General features: G+C 34.8%; 1 protein-coding gene across 2 annotated transcripts; it reads left to right on the forward strand.

Annotated features, from left to right (window-relative positions):
* The first annotated feature begins 1,084 nt into the window (after positions 1-1,084).
* Positions 1,085-8,365, forward strand: LOC141713455 (protein FREE1). 2 transcript variants are annotated; one of them, XM_074516884.1, is made up of 10 exons: positions 1,085-2,067; positions 2,570-2,656; positions 2,740-2,871; positions 3,935-4,066; positions 5,790-5,855; positions 5,969-6,079; positions 6,571-6,663; positions 7,173-7,206; positions 7,309-7,382; positions 7,968-8,365. In XM_074516884.1, the coding sequence occupies exons 1-10, from the start codon at positions 1,189-1,191 to the stop codon at positions 8,043-8,045; spliced, it is 1,686 nt and encodes a 561-aa protein (XP_074372985.1). In that variant the 5' UTR covers positions 1,085-1,188; the 3' UTR covers positions 8,046-8,365. The 2 variants fall into 2 exon arrangements, with proteins under 2 accessions (XP_074372985.1, XP_074372986.1); XM_074516885.1 differs by having other exon boundaries at positions 1,086-2,067; positions 7,312-7,382.
* The last annotated feature ends 10,917 nt before the right edge of the window (positions 8,366-19,282 follow it).

The following is a 19,282-nucleotide window of genomic DNA, read 5'->3' on the forward strand; positions in this document are numbered from 1 at the left end:
GGACTCCAAAGTCCATTCTAATTCTGAGACTTGGCTACCAAGTCTCCTATACCAAATCCAATTCAAGGACCCCCAACATCTATATAAGGGGCCTCACCCCACAAATCAGAACTACGTTTTTTGACTTGATCATTGGCAATCAGCAAGGTACGTAGGCATCTTGTCAAGGCAGATTGAGCCACGAAACACAAGAGCAGTCGAATCGAGTCTTGAAGCTCACGTTCCTTAGTAATAAATACAACAGTTATTATACTTTAATTTTTGATCCATAACAGTTTGGTTATCCTCGTTAATGACTGTTAGATTTTTTTAATCAAGTGATCTGGACCGTTAGATTCTAATCAAGTAATGAGACCGTTATATCCAAATACTTAAGGATTATACACTACTCAAGATTTTAGGTTCGAATCCCGATAACGACAAATATTTATTTTTTATTTTACACTACTCAATCTCCCAGGTTCGAACCCCGCCAACAACAAATATTTATATTATTATTTATACGCTATCCAAGTTTCAGGCTCGAACCCCGCTAAAAACAAATATTAATAATCTTTACTATTATATTAAAGACGAAACATTAAAAGTTTGGTTGTTGGTCCTTGGTCACTGAATCTGGAGTCGTTAAATCAAATTGATGAGAACCGTTAGACATACTTTTAAAAATTATTATTGAAGTGATATAAGATCAAATCATACAAGTAACATATTATTAAAATTAAAATTTATAATATATAATGATAAAAACGACCATGCATCGCACGAGTTATATACTAGTATTATTTATAACACACTAACAAGATTAATGGTTTAAATTTCATCAATTATATACTATTAATATTAACTTAAAATTTTTTATTATAATTTTAAATAATATAAAAATATTAACGAAAACCCGTGCATCACACGGACTAGTACCAGTAAATGAAAAAGATGTCCTAATTTTAATGATGAAGATTTTAACTTAATGTTTATTCATAAAGTTTTCGTGAAAATTCAATTAATTTTACAAATGCAGTAAGAATTCATTATAACCACGGTTAAAAAGGAAGCTCCGGAGGAAGTTGTATATAAAATTTGGCCTGGACAAGAAACACAAGGCAGACACCACAAATCCGATCTGTTCATTATTCACAAACCGGGTCAACCCACCAGAATTCATCTCCGATCTCAATTAATTTCAACAAAATGCACCAAGGCGGCGATTACACATCTTTCTCAGCACCACCACCACAACAACAACAATCATCATATTACAATCAACAACAATACCCTCAAAACCCTAACCCTAATTTAATCCCCAATCCACCTCCACCTCTAGCCGATTTCAATTCAAGTCTTCACGGCGCTCAATACGCGTCAGCGCCACCTTTCGCCCCGCCGTCTTCCGATAATTACGCTGGTTATTCCCCAAATTACCCTCCTTTTTCTCATAATTCCGATTTTGCCCCTTCTCTTTCGCCTACTGCTCCTTCTTACTTGCCGAACCCTAATTTACAATCGCAATTCAATCCTCCCCCTAATTCTACACCGCCAATTCAACCTCAGTCTTCGTTTCCGCAATTTGAAAGTCACGTTCCGTTCCAATCACAGCAGTACTACCCTCCTTTCGATCAGGCTCAGTCGAATTTCGGTGTTCCGTCGAATGCTGGTTCTGATTACAATTTGAAGTATAATTATGATAGTGGGGTGAATTTGGATAATAGTGGTGGTGTAAATGTTGGATTAGGGAGATATGATTCGGGCGGGTACGGTAGTGGTGGTGGTGGTGGATATGGTGAGGGGGTGTATGCTTATCAGGGGAGTAAAGTGGAGCCTTATGGTGCTCGAGGGACGGGATCAAAGTCGTCGACCTGGTCGTCTTCTGCTACGCCGACTTTTGATGATTTTGGAAGGCCGATTAGTTTTCCTTCTGGGAAAAGTCAGTCAGCTGTGAGTAGTGGTAAAATTGCAAGGGCTGTTCCTAAGGCTGAGTCTGAGCAAGATTCTAAAGGTGGAGTTCAGAAATTTAGAGTTAAGTTACTTGCGGAGAGTAGCGGTCAGAGTACTATGGATGTACTTTGTCAGGTTGGGGTGTAAATATTTTGTCTTTTTTAAATGTTGATTTGATGTGAAAGTACTTGAAATGGTATTGTTTGTGTTTTTGCGAAGGTGAATCCTTTTAGTTTGGTTCTATTAATGGTAAACTAAAATAATTTGTTTCACTAGATGATGCTTTATATGGTTGCATTGTATGAAATCTTATAAGTTTGTTTAAGATGCTGATTGATGGTTAAGGCTATTATATGTAAGATTGGTTGGTGTTTTATCAATGTGTTTGGATGATTTTTTAAAACTTCAATGTGAATCATCCTTCAGACTGAATCATGGGAGTTAACCCAAATGGTGTGTGATAATTTTGATTGACCAATATAACTTAAGATTTCAACCCGTTCTTGACTTATTGTATTTTTGTCTGTTATACTTAAGTGGAGGTGTTTTCTAAATGCACATATGCAGTAGGTGATTTACATGAGGCATTTCTTTTTGCATGCTTTCTGACTTTTGTTTCTGTTAAATCGTGTCTCAGGTTGGCTTGGATGGGATTCGCATGCTTGATCCCAGCACTAGCAGGACGTTGAGAATCTATCCTCTTGATACTGTTACAAGATGTGATGTACGCCCTCTATATTGTGAATGTGTTGCATTTTTTGTTAGTCTAACAATCATAACTCATCTGCCGGTTTTAATTTTGTGTAGGTCACTGATTCCTCTACCTTCGCATTTTGGTCTAAAAGCTTTGTTGACATTGAGCCAAGACGCATAAGATTGCAGTCAAATCGTTACACGACTAACACTATATTGGATACAGTAACAGCTGCAACAGTACAGGTTATTGCTACTTAGATTTTGAATGGTTGTTATTATTATTATTGTGAGAAATAAAATTAAGAAAGCAAAGTTATTTTAAATACTCTAAAAGATTTTTATGTATCTTTGGAGGCAGGTAGATATAGAATAGATTTGTTTTTTGTTTGTTGTTATTTTTGTTTGCTGAAAGTTGGTGTATTTAGTGACTTGTAAGGGTTCAAGTGTTTTTTCTCCTAAACATCCATTGGCTCTTTTAATGTTTCAGGGGATTGTTATCAAGTTTTAGTTTTATTTTTGTACAAATATCTATTAAATATATTTGATATTTGATACTATTGTATATTTCATTAATGTCTTTGGGTTTAGTAACTAGGGGGTGGTATATTGGAATTTTCCTTCTTTATTAAGGATTTGTATGTGGCCAGGAAGAATGGTATTCTTCTTGTCAAATATGCATGCGTAGCTGTACAACTACAGATTGTTTTCGGTAGTTGCAACTTGCAAGTTTATATATGATCTGATGTGAGTTTACTACTATGACCACAAATGAGTAGTTGATTGAAGTGATCTAAATACATCTTGTGAGGTGACATTCTCTACTGCAATAAACAATAATCTCCTATCAATTGATATTTGAATTTGATTTAAAATTCATGTGCCAAACCTGGAAATCTGTTGCCCGAGTTCTAGTTTGGAAAATTTATTGACCGCATAGATGGCAAGAGCTAAGAGAGTGAGTACTAAATTGATATCATGAGATATCTGTTATTTCTTCCTTTTTATTTGAGTCTTGTAGAATATATATACAAGTGAAGGGTGTAATTTATGCTTTTTTGATGTATAAGTTTGCACATAATGCACCTCCAGTAGTATACTTTGCTGCAAAGTATAATAAGTTTCTAGATGTCCAAAAGTTTTTAGTCTAGAAGTGGTCATTTAATTATTCTAACCAGGAAGCCTATTTTTTTTGGCTCGTATCACAACTGTGTTTAATGAAAATTCTTGCCTCCTTGTCTTTGAATAAATTATATATGTGTATTGCATTTCATTTTTATGTATTTCCTTATAACTGTCTGTAATGCAGCTTAAGGAGATGGGTGGTGGAAGCAGGCCTTCTGATTCCCAAAAGGTGTCTGATCAGCCATCTGAGAAGAAGAAAGGTTTGGGTGACTGGATGAACCTGATGAAGCCTGTTAATGAGGAGAAAGATCATTGGGTATGTACTGCACATAATTCATTATGCTTTATTAGTATTTTGTAGTTGAATTTTAGGTTTATTAGATTCTACCACTGGCCACTAGTGTATCCGTAGGTTCCCATGACGGTTCGCTTCAAATTTAAAGTGATTATTATGTGTTTCCTTGTTATAGTGTTGCCATTAACAGATTAGAAAGTACGTGTTATGGAGTCCTTTCCCCATTCGGAAGTGTTTCTGTAAATATGTTCCTCTACTGCTCACCGTACGGGGAGCATAATTGAATACCTGCTCAACTAGCATTTTTTAGACTATTTTCAATCCTCTTATGTCAGTATTACCATTTTCTAGAAACCATAATGATCACTTTAGGATATTCTAAGAAGCATGGGGTGTGGCAAGTGAACTAAAGCTTAGACATTTAGCAAGATTTTAAGGAATGGTTAGGCAGACATTTAAGATGTCTAATTTTTTTCATATATTCTATAAATAATAAGAGGTTTTGTTGTTCGTCGTTGTCATTAGTATAAAATGTTTATAATATCAATTTTTTCTACTACTAACAATGTTTTTCTCAGCCTGCTAGAAAAATTACCAAATCTATATGGAACTATATCAATAAGAAGATTCTTACCACATTATATGAAAGATTTAGAATTCAATTATTGACAACTGTTAATTATATTATGTATATTAGCCTATGAAAAAATGTTAGCGGAGTAAAAAAACAGTAAAAAAGTAGGCTGAATCTGAATCAATGACGAGGTTTGCATTCCTAAGAGAAAAAGTTAATTGATATGTTTTGATCAAAGTAATTTGCGGAAATTCAACAGTTATACACTATATTATATAAATATTTAATAAAATTAATAAATAATTCATGCATTGCACGTATAAGCTAGTTATACCAATTTTTGTAAATTTTGAATTGGATTAAATTATATATGCATGTAAGATATGAAGATCGAGCATGTGCTTTTTCAAATATGATATTTTTTACCTTGTTTATTGTACATCACTTTATCAATATAATAACTATCATTTGTCATTGTGCAAATAAGTATTGGGTTATGTATGTATAATTATTGTAAGAGTATTTTAAAGTTATACTATTTGCGTATATAAAGTACAAACGGTATGACAGGATTGATTAATGATTAATTTAAAGTCGTTTAACTACCAACCCCCTCAGTGACTGACTAGTTAGCTCTGGGAAGTACTTGGGGGGCAGTACTGGTAATTGAGATTGGCAGTTTCTTAGTAGCATAATTGGTTGTTGGCCTGTTTTCCTGATTTCCAGGGAGCTTTATAATTAGCATTATCTTGATTCTGAATATTAGTAAATATCTTGGGAAGCAGGCCACACCCGAATGGTATATAATGTGTAATAGAAAAGCTAATGGTACATATTATATACATATATGCAAATGTTTAAGGGAGTGACTTATATGGAGTACTAATTGGAGACCTTACATATCCAGCAACATGTTCCCCATATAAATAATTACAAAATATCTTTTACAGAGTACTGATCGAATACATATATGTTCAACAATATTTTCTGCATGAAAAATATTATAAAATGTAAGAACATGTTCCAGGACGTATAGGTCTCCTGTTAGTACTCCCTAAAAGGGTACTCCATAGTTTCAACTCTCTCTCTCTCTCTATATATATATATATATGTATGTATATATTGTTATTGCATTACTTTGTTTTTTGACATATCGCTTGTATTACCTAGGTTCCTGATGAAGCAGTGACCAAGTGTACAGCCTGTGGTTCAGACTTTGGTGCGTTTGTAAGGAGGGTGAGTCTTTTATTTTCTAATGACATGAATGTTTTATGGGGAAGAAAAAAACATTTTTTTTTCGATTCAGTTGTCTAACTTCGCTATCTGCTATCTCTTTCCCCATATTTCAGCACCACTGCAGAAATTGTGGTGACATCTTCTGTGACAAGTGTACCCATGGGAGAATTGCTCTCACTGCTGATGAGAATGCGCCACAAGTTCGAGTTTGCGATCGCTGCATGGTATATATACATGGCTCTGGCGTTGCTTGAATGTATTTTCTAGTTATCCCCTCACGTGCAGCATCAGGGTTTGACTAATAAGTAAATTAATATCGCTAACTTGGCGTGTCCAGTGAGACCAATTAGAATTCTTTTAATTACTTTAGTGTCCAGCAAGCCCATTGCAACTGTTCAGTTCTTAAACTTTATACTCTTTTTCCACAAGTTCACTGGATTCCTAATTTCTAAGCTGGTGCCTTGCTATCATCTCACATTACTTCATTTATACATAAATTAGGTGTTTCAAACAATGTTAACTTTTATTAATCTTGTTGATGATTCTACTTTTCTTTGTCCAAGTCCCTTGCTTGATTAGCTTGTGCACTCAGAAGCCATGCTATGGGCATTATTCAATCTATCATAGACTAGGGATCCATAGATGTGCACTAAATTATTAATAACAGGGCACATTTGCAGTACATAGATCTGACTTGATTAAAATTTTTATTTAGGCTGAAGTTACCCACAGGTTGAGCAATGCCAAGGACACAGCAACCAGATCACCTGCATCGGAAAGCCATCAGGATCTTGCAAAGAAGCTCCAGGTAAAATACTGTTGCCGAATTTGCTTTGGCGGTTCTCAGTATTTGCAATATAATTATTATCTCTATATTTACAAAATCACATGATAGATGCGATCCTTCCATTCGCCTTTGCAGATGGATCAGAAATATATCTAAAATATCTGTATGGAAACTAATTCGATTTTGGTGGTTAAAAATTTATAGTGACCATATACTTTAAACCCATTTACCTGGACTCGGCTTGAATTGCATGGATGTATCCCCGTGTCGGACTCGGAAGTATTTTTTAAATTATAAATTTTTTTAGTCTAAGATAAGTGTTTGTGTTTTTAGCGTAAAATACCATGTTCAAGTGTCGAGTATTCTACGTGGGTACTCGAGGCAAGATGAAGAATCTGGGGAACAGAGTTTGAAATAGTTTATTCTCTAGGTTCTCGTGAAAGTAATTTTTTCATGTAATTATTGGGCTAGTCAATTTTGTTGGATCTGCTTTTTCTTAATGACCATAATGTTTTTATTATCTGTTGCAGGAGGAAATGGAGAGAAACCGCAAGTCGTCATCAGGTATGAAAGCCGTGATCAATGTATTTTTGGGATGTGCACTCTGTTTACGCTATTAATTATATATTTGAAACACTTGGCTTTTATATACGGTGTTTATTTCAGTAGGCTCCAAGTCAGATGGCTCTGGTAGGCGTATGAAAGAAGTTGCCTGTCCTACTTGTACAGTCCATTTGCAGGTTCAAAATTATTTCCTACTTGCCTGAACTTGATCTTTAACGAGTCTTTTTCTTTCTGATTTTCTTAAATAGAAAAAGTTCAGAGTTGCATATCTATTGTTTTTTACATCTATTGTTTTTTACATCTATTGTTTTTTACGGGCCTTAATATTATACTCTCTCCAATTCATTTTACACGCCTCTTTTAAAAATATTACACATACTGAGGAAAAGGTTAGTTGGATAAATTTTTTCTTATATGTACCCTTAATTGTTACATTGCAAAACGAGAATACATTTAAAATAGTCAGACCTTGGGAACAATAAAGATAGAATTTAACATAGTCAGACCTTGGGAAGAATAAAGATAGGGATAGTTTAAAAAGATTACGTTTAAATTTGTATAGAAAGAAGAAATTAACAAGTACAGGAGTAAGGGAGAAAACTATTTTCAGAAGAGACGTAGAAGGGGATGGAGTGTTAAATATATATTTGATAACATAAAATAGCTGTCAGTAGTCCAATTTAACCTGTTTTAACTACTTATTTTGAAACTTGTTTCTTTGTAGTAATAATATTTAATGAAAATGGCAAATATGGTTGTAGGTACAAATTCCCAGCTCAGGTTCGGAGACTATTGAATGCGGGGTTTGCCAGCATCCATTTCTTGTTAGTGCTCACTGATTACGTATCATTAGTTTTATTTACCTTTCCTGTCTTCTTGTCTGATCTGTTGCAATAAGGTGTTATTTAACAATTCGGTTTGGCTTGTGATCATCCTTTTCCTTTTTCCCAAGTCTTGCTGAACATTGTCAGCTGGTGTTGCGTGCTTGTATGTACAAATGTATGGTTGATTTGAGTATGTGGCTATATCCACCATTAATCTTCGAAGAAGTTTAGCATGTATATTTCTCTTTACCGTCTGTTGAAAATATGGAGTTGTATAGACATTTATAGACCTTTTATATTGGTAATATTATAAATGGTGTAGAAATTGGGCTTGAGTTCCTTGGATATTAATTTAAATTAATGCAATGTCATATGAATTTTGTTTTACCTAACATGAAAAAAGAGTTTACGGAATAAATTTCGAAATAGTTTGTCAATTTTCGAAATATGTGCAAGTTATATGTAGAACTTCTAGTAATCTAGTTTTTAAATCATTATTTTTCTGAACTTCTGTGTAGCCAGTATTTCGGTACTTTTGCATGTTGCAACACGTTAAATTTATACTTAATACAAGAGGTCCAGAAATTCTTTCCACTCCTGCGAGATATTTTTGTATGTTAATGTAAATATGCAATGAGTACTTCGTAAATTTCTTATCCTAATTATCCCAAGAATCAAAGTGTTTTATTTCACGTGCATCAACTTTATTTTGACTAGCAATGAAAGATGTAGTCTTGTGCCTCTTTATACTATTTTCTTTTGAAGTTTTGAGATAAGAGCAACTACAATGCAAGTTGTTTGAATGGTTGTTAATAAGAGTGAGCAACGGGTCGGAATCGAAATTGGAATATTTCAACTTAAGTGGGCCTCTTTTTATGAAAGAACCTGAATCTAAACGAATTCGGTTCAGTTTGGTTTCCGTTCTGAACCAAGGAGTGCTCACTTGTTATTTAGGGGTGACCGTTGCTACTCGGAGTCTCTAACAATAAAAAATTGTCAATTGCAGGGAACATTCCTCGGTAATACTCCCTATATTTTTTATTTACTATTGTTTTTATTTATTACATGACGTTTGATTTTTGTACACATATTTTTAAGTGCTTGACCGTATAGTTAGAATAATAATTTTTAATTTCTTCTTTTTGTGAATAAAAATATATAATTAAAACTTTAATTTATAAAAAAATAAAAAATATATATTTTATTTATGAGGTCAAAAAATTTAGAATTATGTGTAAGCAAGTCAAATCAAATGACATATAAAAAATAGAGGACTTTAATTAGTTGTCATTCTCACTAATAATAGCTGGATTTTGTATAGTAAAAAGTTTCATACGAAGTTATAGTAGCACCAACAAAAAATCTGACAAATTTAACAATCCACACTGAACTACAACAGCTAGATATTTTGGTCAATAACTGTGGCACTGTGTAGTTTAGTTAGTCAATTACTCCACTGACTTGTCTTTATTGAATTTGAGGACATGGCTTTCGCGGAACTCCGATGTTACCCTGCATTAATATTACTCACTTTAGATATCAAACTATAAAGCACAGTCTATTGATAACATGACCTAACAGTTTTGGTATACAATTAAAAATAACACTAATAATTAGTTTTAGGCTCAAATATTTGGTACACAAATGCGATGAATATGAATATAATTAGTGTTGAATTTAATTTTTTAAAATAGGTAATTGATAAGGAACAAAAGTATATGGAATAAATGAATTTTAAAAATATAAAATATCTATAATGTAACTTATATATCTTATTTTATATTAAATAATAAATATGAATATTCTATTTCTATAATTTATATATTAAGAATTTAGTTGTTTACCAACTTAGATAATTTAATTATCTAGTGTATTTTTGTACCAATTGATTTTTTCGTATATAAATCAAAGGGGGACAGTCTACAACAACCGTTGGATGAGGAATAAAGGGCTGGGATGACAGACGGACCGCGGAAATTGTCCGCGGTGGGAAGGACGGACCGCGAAAATTGTCCGCGGTTGGTATTGTTCCCTTATCTCAGCATTCCAACACTCCCTCATATCACCACACAAAAACACCCAAATCTCTAAAAAAAACTCTACTCTTCAAGTTTACATTTTAGACGATTTTGGAGCATTTTTATCAAGAAATTCAAGTCCTTTTGTCAATTAAAGGTATATTTCTTCTCTTCAATTTCAATTTTTCATGGCGGGTAATTTATTTGTTCGTATGTTTCGTCATAAACGTGAAAATGAAAAAAAAGAGGGCATTGATCATATTTTACATCTTGATGATTTAAATACTAGTGAAGAACTTAAAACCCCTGTATTTGTTGAAGATGATGAGTCTGTAGATAAAAATGAGGAATTTATTAATTTAGATGACGATTTGGTTGATGTTGAAGATGAAAATGATGAAAATGAGTTTGAAAATGAGCTTGAAAATGATAATGATAATGTTGAGGGCGAGGATGAAGATGATAATATAGAGGATGCAAATATGTATGAAAATGTTGATGGGGGAGGAGTTCTATATTTGAATCAATTTTTTCGAAGTGTAGATGAGGTCGGTCCTTTTTTAAGGGCTTATGCTTTAATAAATGGATTTGCTATTAAAAATCAAGTGATATATAAAGACAACGAGATATATGGTCGTTTATATGTTTGTAGGCTTTATGGAAAAAGTGTCGTCGCCGAGAGTAGTAAAAATAAACGGTGTAGAGAGTTTTCTCTTAAAAGTGAGTGCAAGGTGAGGATGTATGTCAATTATCAAAAGAAAAAACGTTTTTGGGAGATAACTAGCCTTGAGTTTGTACACAACCACGCTCTTGTTTCCCCTAGTAAGATGAATTTGGTACAACGCGAAAGACATGTCAACACCGCTACCCGTAGTTTGATTAAAACTCTTTATGATTCGGGGGTTCGTAATTGTCAAGTGATGAATGTGATTGGTAACATTCATGAAGGTAATGATAAAGTTGGTTTCAATGTTCAACAGTTAGGAATGTGATAAGAGACGAGAGGAAGAAAAGGTTTGATATTAGTGATGCCCAAGCGGGGTTGGACTTGTTGCATAGGTTGAATGAAGAATGTGGTTCTAAGTATTTTATTAGGACCGAAGTTGATGAAGATAATCATTTGAAGTGTCTAGTATGAATTGATCCGAGATGTTTAATGGTCTACCGAAATTTTGGCGATGTTGTGGATTTCGATACCACTTATTGTACAAATAGATATGCAATGCCATTTATCCCATTTACTGGAGTCAACCATCATTATTAATCGGTGATTTTTGGGTTTGCATTGATGCGGGATGAACACGCGTCGACTTGGATTCTTCGTTCTTGGCTTGAAGGTGTGGGGAATAAGCCTCCAATGACTATAATTACGGATCAAGATCAAGCCATGGCAAGCGCTATTGCGGAGGTACTCCCTCGTACTACTCATTTATTGTGTTCTTGGCACATTAGTCAGAAATTCCCTGAGAATTTAGCTCATTATTATTCGGTTTTCCCGGAATTCAATAAGGATTTCAACCATTGTATTTATAATTCCCTCACCGAAGATATTTTTGAGGATAGATGGGAATCATTTGTGGATAAGTATCACTTGCAAGAGCATAAATGGTTAAATGAGTTATATGAGTTGAAGCACAAGTGGATCATTGCATATACGAGAAACACATTTTCGGCGTTTCAAAATAGTACGTCGAGGAGTGAGGGGATGAATTCTTTCTTTAATAATTATGTGAGTTCGGCAACGGGGTTGAAGGAATTCATTGAAAATGCCTAAAAAGCATTGGGAAGGCAATTCACGAGGGAGAATGAAGAAGATCATGTCACGATTAATCTAAAGCGTTCCATGAAAATGCATACCACATTGGAGTATCATGCTTCTTGTATTTACACCAAGAAAATATTTAGAAGATTTCAAGATGAATTGGTTGAGTCTTCAAAACACTTTGTTGAAAAAAATCGACAAGCTTGTGAAGATGGGGAGAGACGAGGGGATGTCTACAAGTATTATGGTTGTTATAGGCCCATGTCCGAGCCTACGAGAAGAAATATTTATTTTGTTGTATTCGACAAAGCAAGCTTGTTGGGAATGTGTATGTGTAGAATGTTTGAACATTCAGGGCTACCTTGTAGACACCTACTGGCGGTCTTCACTAAGAAACGAATTTTGGAAATTCCCCCGTATTTCATACATTCGAGGTGGACAATGCATGCCAATAGAGTTGATGGTGTCTTGCCTTACGATATGGAAGTTGGACAAAGTCATAAGATGACCTCAACCGATCGATTTAATAACATGACAATGCTAACCATGAGTTTTTGTCAAAGTAGTATTGCATCTAAGGAACATTATGATTATGCCGTTGGAGTGATGAATTGAGAAATACCAATTCTCGAAAGAATGAGCGTTGATGGAATTAATTCTTACGAAAGCAATTCGCATGCTCCAAATGCAGGTGTTCATAAAGAACCAATTCTTGACCCTATTATGTCCCAAACTAAAGGGAGAAAAAAAGATGTTCATTTCAAAAGTCCCATAGAATCGATTGGTAAAAAGGAGAAGCCTCCAAGAAAGTGCACCTATTGTCAAAGGGAAGGGCATTATAAAAGAAAGTGTTCTAGTAGACTAGAAGATCTTAAAAATACTCCAGAATTGTAATATAATTATTAGCAACACATTCTCGGACTCCCAACCAAGCGACTCGTGGTATGAGGAAAATGACGAGGAAGTTGTGGTCTCACCAACCTTTAGTGAGGTGGAAGATGAATGTGGTGAGTTGATACCCCTTGTGGACAATGATGAGCCGCCCCATGTGGAGGAAGAGGAAACGGACTTGTACCCTCCCGATGAGGAGGCTTACAGGGCTAAAAATTGGATCGAGGCATGCAATTGGATGAGGGTAGTGAACCGTGGACCTTGGTGAACTCTCATTCGGCTCCGTACTTCCTTCCGATCTTGAATTTGGGCAACAACACGCCCGATGAAAAATGGAAAAAATCCGGATGAAATGGCGGTAAGCTTGTTAAATGTGATCAGATTGTCGATATTGTAAAGTTGAGGCCTCGTGAGGATTGTAATATGGATCAAATGCACATTGAATATGTGAAGGGTTGGGTTTCACACCTAATGGGAGGGACGGAGAGGGAACGCGGGACATGTTTTGCAAGATTTCGTCTCTACGATGGCTCGAGTACCATTCCCGTAACCATTTGGAACGACCCTAATCCTTACCCAGGGAAACTTACGCAAGGGCATATCCGTGATGGTTGTGTACTTGTTCTATACCACATTGCTAACTTTATGGATACTACGCAAGGAATTGCTTATCATCGGTTATCCAGGGGTTTTTCTAACATACTAGGTATTTTTGGTTAGAGGACCAAATATAATAATTTATTTCTATCTATTTTGTAATAATTAGTGGATTCTAGTGATCATGTAATTTTCAGGCGCTTCTATGTATTTCGTAATTTTCATTGAATTTGAGTGAAATGTATGTATTTTGTAAGATTTCAAGTATGAAATTTAAGACTGAAAGTCTACCTATAAATCTAAGATTGAAAATTAGAAATTACAAGTCCAATTATACATTATAAATTGTTATGAAATGCATAAAAATGTTTTTTTTAATATTTGGACAAAATGTTGACTTTTGTTGCCTTTTTAAGGAATTTTCATTTTAATGTAAAAATTGAAAAAAAAGATTTTTTTTCTAAAAATCATTTATTCATCTATTTAAGACCTTTGAAAGTGCTTAGGAATTTTGTAAGTTAGTTTATGACTGACTTCCAAAATTAAGAAAAAGTTACATAAGGTTTTTGGCCTAGCTCCCCTGTTTTTGCTCTGTTTCTTGGCTGTTGATAAAAAAACATCATGGACGGACCGCGAAAATTGTCCGCGGTTGGGCTGGATGTTTTTTTTCTGCAGACAAGAAACAGAGCAAAAATACCACAATCATTGCAGTTTCGTTGCTTTGGTCTAGACGGTAGAGCTAGGACCTCGGCTGAAGCAAGTTCACGCCCCTCCACTGGCTGTATCATATGCAATAGCCTCGACAACAAGCATGACTGCAATAAAATCATGATCAGAGAATGAATACAATATACAATTGGTAAGGACTATATAGAAGACATTAATAGAAGACAAGTAAAAGTCCATACCACCACTCATATATCCTCCCAATATGACAGCTCGTCATTCATTGAATCTAGGATAAGACCTTCAAATCGTCTAGTACCGAACATGAACAAAACCCAATGCACATCTTCAACACAACAGGGGATGAATATGTAGTCCGCCTCGAGAACAGTAGGCCCAACATTAGCAGTGGCAAAATCAGTAAAACTACGTAATGCTTTATTCCATGCCCTCTACAATGTATCTCCACCAATCCTGGATGTTTTTCTGATTTTCTTCACATGTCTTTTCCCAAGTACCATGAAGTAGGGATCCATGAAGTAATAGACGGGTTTCCTCTCCCATATACCTCCATTGTGAATTTCCTCCTCCCGACTCCTTAGCAATCCCTGGAAATAAATATGAAGGAAAATGTATGCACTTAGCAACAAGTAAAATGAATGCAACAAGTAAAATGTATTAGCAACGAGTAACGAATAATACCATATAATTGTATATGATCCTGTAATCAACCCATGTTCCTGGAGCATCGCTGATGTATGGACGTGATAGTCCTGAACAGTAAGACCATCGAGAATCCTCGGCTCCATCCCAAAGCCCCATCCCCAATCTGAATATATCTCATTCTTCTTTGTCATGCTCAGACTCTTCGTGATACTCCAATTTTCTTCTTTCATCCTGCGGGATGCAAGCTTCGCGGGTCTATAAGATGAGGCAATAGTCTGGGGGGCTGAGACACATGCTGGGATGGTTGTGTCATGTCAACGACATCCTAGGAAGGAATGACTGGAATGTCAAAGTCGTCAGCCGAATGTGCAATGAAATCTGCTTTTATGTTCTCAATTGTAGGAGGTCTATAGGCAGGTCCTTTGATCTTCTTCATCAACTGGGAGAAGGATGTAAGGAAGGTACCAGAAATCCCCCCAAACTCCTCCACAAACTCTGGAGGAACCCTACATCCAGCTGCTTTAACATATTAAGCCCGACAATCATCTACAAACAAAAACATACAGTTTTTCATTAATTCCACAAGGCTACTATGTGTGCAAGATGAAATACGCGTGAATGCAAATTTGGTAGTGTATGTTGTAATGTGAAAAATGCATATTTGTAAAACACTTACAACTTCATATCCCTCGAGGCTATCATACAACTCCCTTGTCTTGTACAGTTGTTGAGGCTGTGGATCCGGCTTCCCTATTCGCATACGAGATACATCTGTTAGTGTTTGTGCCCTAGAGACAACACTATTATGTTTATATTATGAAACATTTGGATTATTAATTATGATTCAGTGGATTATTCTTTAGTAATTTATTATATCTTTATTTTCTGCAATAAAATGTTAGATTAATAAATATCCTTGGAATATGATATGTAAATATATATCTCTAAGTACGTGATTTAGAAATGAGATTATGAGAATAGTATTGATATTCTTAAAGGTCCCTAGTCAAGTATTATTGTTAAGGGATGATAATAAATACGCTGAGACTAATTTATTTGTTGACTAATGATCACATCTCATCGATCATAGGTATGGTGATACTAAAGTCAAAACACAGGCACATGTATTAAATACATGGTGCTGGATTGACCCGTTGTGAGATACTACATGTTTAAAGTGTCATAAGTTAATCTCACAGTGATAATGATGTATTGGTCCTTTGACCTGAAATCATTATATTTCTATACAAGAATTAATATACTTTGATACTATTGAAAGTTATCCTTGACTGGGTAATAATAAAAGTAGACATTGGGTGTATTATGAATCGTATGACAAATATGAATGATTTGGATGAGATTTAGCCCTCCTTTATTAAAGGGGTGATATTGTTGACCTCTTGATTGGGTAAGACTATAAAATGTATGGTCGTGCCCAAATAATGATTTGTTTAATAGTTTACTCATTGATCAAGGAAAGTATAATTAAACGTTAAAAGAGGATGACACAATGCATGCCTCAAGTTTAATCTATAATATAAGGCTAAAGGGATTATATTACATTGTACAGTATTCACGAAAGGTTTAATTGAATCACCAATTATTATTATTACTTGGGGAGCAGTGATGTATTACTAGATGCCACTCATTGTTTATAATTTTATTATTAGAAAATAAAATTATTGACAACATAATAATAACCTAAAGGGTCACACACAAAGAACGTTTATAACATAGTCTTATTTAAATTATGAATTTAAATATATTATTATTAATTCAAATTTAATTATTAAATTAATTAAGTGAGACTTGATTAATTGTATATATATTAGAATTCAAATTTAATAATAATATAAACCCAAAATCAGAATGGGTCCTTTTAAAAGCCCATTAAGATTATGGTTAGGCCCAAATCCTCTTCCTATATATATACATTAAGATGTATATTTTTAAAAAAAGAAGTTACATCATTTTTAGAAAAAACCCTAGAAGCTTTACATTTTAGAGAGGCTAGAGAGAAAGAGAGAGAGGAAGAGGCAACCAAATCGGCTAGTACCGGCTCCAGTGATCGTTGGACGATCGGGCGTTCATGTGGATATCTTGGAGAGCAGATCTTCGAAAGGAGGGTTGCTATGTTGGTTCATCAAGATCTGTACGTTCATCACAATCAGAAGGAAAGCTTTATTAAGGTAAACATTTAATCTCCGAATTAAATATCTTGTTTCGCATGGATCCTGCGTTTGGGGTTTCGTTTTTCATATTTATTTTTTATTTTTCTGTTACGTTTGTGCCACGAATCCCAACAATGGCATCATAGCTACTTGCGAAACGTTTTAATTCGGTTGTATGTTTACAATTTTGATATAAATGTGCATGTATATAAATTTTGGTATATATGATTTTGAATATATATATATATATATAATATTCATGATGTATTTTATAATCATGTGATGGTTGTATGTATCGCTGTGTGAGTATGTATGATACACTTTGTTTTTATTATGGAGATTGTATACGATGCGATTTCTGAAAAAAGCTGAACAGATTTGGTGAAATCTGTGTCCAGTGTCCGATTTTTGCAGGAGATATGTGTTTTCCAACTGGAATCGGGTCACTGAGCAAGATTGACAAAGTCAGGTTCACGTCTGTAAGCCATTGGATGTCGTTACAGGCCTCGAAACAGTGATTTTTAGTTTTTAGAAAGCTTATTTTAATTTTCTGAATTTTAGTAAATATGTTGTATTTGATTATATAGTCTGAACTATGATATTTGATACCATGTTAAGATTATAAGTGTTTTGTTATGTGTCATGTGATATCAAGGTGTATTGTTATGAATTTAATGTTAGGAGTTGTCCCACATCGTTTGTGGGAGGGGCAGTTTTCTAGAATATAAGCAGCCAGATAACTCCAATTAGTATGAGACATTTTGGGAGTGACCCAAAAACAAACCCGTGCGGGCTCGGCCCAAAGCGGACAATATCATACTAATGTGGAGTTAGGTCTGCTCAGCAAGCCCAACAAGTGGTATCAGAGCTTCAGGTTATAAACGGTCCATAACAATCTCATATGGGCTCCAGAAGTGACCTAGGAAGAGGCAGATGGGCTTGCCCCAGAATTGGCTCAAGGAAAAGGCAGACGGGCCTAGGGGGAGCAGATAGCCAGATGGACTTTCAGTATAGGTCGAGGGGGAGCCTGGTCACACTGAAGGAGGCAGAATCGACAGGTGTCGGGCCCGATGTGTGAAGGGGGAGATTGTTAGGAGTTGTCCCACATCGTTTATGGGAGGGGCGGTTTGCTAGAATATAAGCAGCCAGATAACTCCAATTAGTATGAGGCCTTTTGGGAGGTGCCCAAAAACAAATCCGTGCGGGCTCGGCCCAGAGCAGACAATATCATACTCATGTGGAGTTAGGCATGCTCAGCAAGCCCAACATTTAAGACCCTTTAGTTAATGGTTTTTATTTATGGTTTTGGTTTCTAAATACGACTTGCATGTCATTTATTCTTTATAATTCGTTTACCTCGAATGTAACTCGAGTTTTCTTATGTAAGTACATTAGTATAGGTTGTTTTAATGTAATGTACTTCAAGGACGCATGATCCAAGAGGAGAAGCAACAATCGAGACAAGAAGAATGAAGACTTGTAATTGTAATTGTATTTATATTATTCACCATAGATTGACCTTGATCCTTTCATTAGCTTGAAAGGATCACATAGGATAAAGGCCATAACCAAGCACGTTTACATACCGCACTTTACATATTAATGTATGAATATATGTATAGAATATCTAATGATCCACGTTTTAATTAGATTAATCATGCATGAATGAATGTATTAGATACATCACTCATGTCATGCCTGCTAAACAAGATAAAATCTGTAACGACTCAAGATTTTAAAATTTATAAACGATTATGAGATTCTCGTGTTTATGAAACACGGACTAAAATATGAATCTTCTTTATTTCTGACATGGGGAGATTTTGTCAAAAACGGGTTCATTGAACTTGTAAGGTTGTGGGTTTTAAGCGAGATCGGTGTGACTCCCTCACTACCTGGAAATCAAACCATTGACGAGTATTGATTTGAAATATTTTATTCAAGGAAAAATTGGGAATCTCTTTATGATGGGATCATGATCGTTATAATACTAACAAAACCCTAATGTTTATATTAAGTTGTTTAGATGCCTTCCAATATGTCCAACGCGTTAACCCCTAGATCGATAAGGAGTGGGTTTACCAGAGCGAAGTACTCCTATCTATCGTGGGACGACATGTTGAAGTATATGATACTTTTTAGATCTTTGGGTTTAACTTAACTAAGTTACCACAATAGGATTGTGAACTTAGAGGCATAGAGTTTGGTGAGATTTATTGGATAAATAGGAATATATGTTGTTCCACAAAACTATCCAAGAGTTATATAATTGATATAATTGAAAAATATTGTCTACCTTATTGAATAATGTTTTAGGTGTAAAGCCAAAGCTGAACTAAAATGTTGTGAAATTTGGATTTTGGCTCACTAGAAAGTATATAGAAGATATTCTTTCCGAATTAATAGTTAGGGCTAATTATTTGATAAAAATAGTGGGAGATATATATTTTGAATATATATGAATAATCACTTGAACATAAT

Source organism: Apium graveolens, chromosome 3 (assembly GCF_009905375.1).
Source record: "Apium graveolens cultivar Ventura chromosome 3, ASM990537v1, whole genome shotgun sequence".
NCBI lineage: Eukaryota > Viridiplantae > Streptophyta > Magnoliopsida > Apiales > Apiaceae > Apium > Apium graveolens.

Excerpts from the sequence above, each read along its gene's own strand:
- LOC141713455 (XM_074516884.1), top strand. The coding sequence starts at position 1,189 with ATGCACCAAGGCGGCGATTACACATCTTTCTCAGCACCACCACCACAA. Across the intron at positions 2,657-2,739 it reads ATACTGTTACAAGATGTGAT|GTCACTGATTCCTCTACCTT; the intron begins GTACGCCCTCTA and ends AATTTTGTGTAG. Across the intron at positions 7,207-7,308 it reads AAACCGCAAGTCGTCATCAG|TAGGCTCCAAGTCAGATGGC; the intron begins GTATGAAAGCCG and ends TGTTTATTTCAG.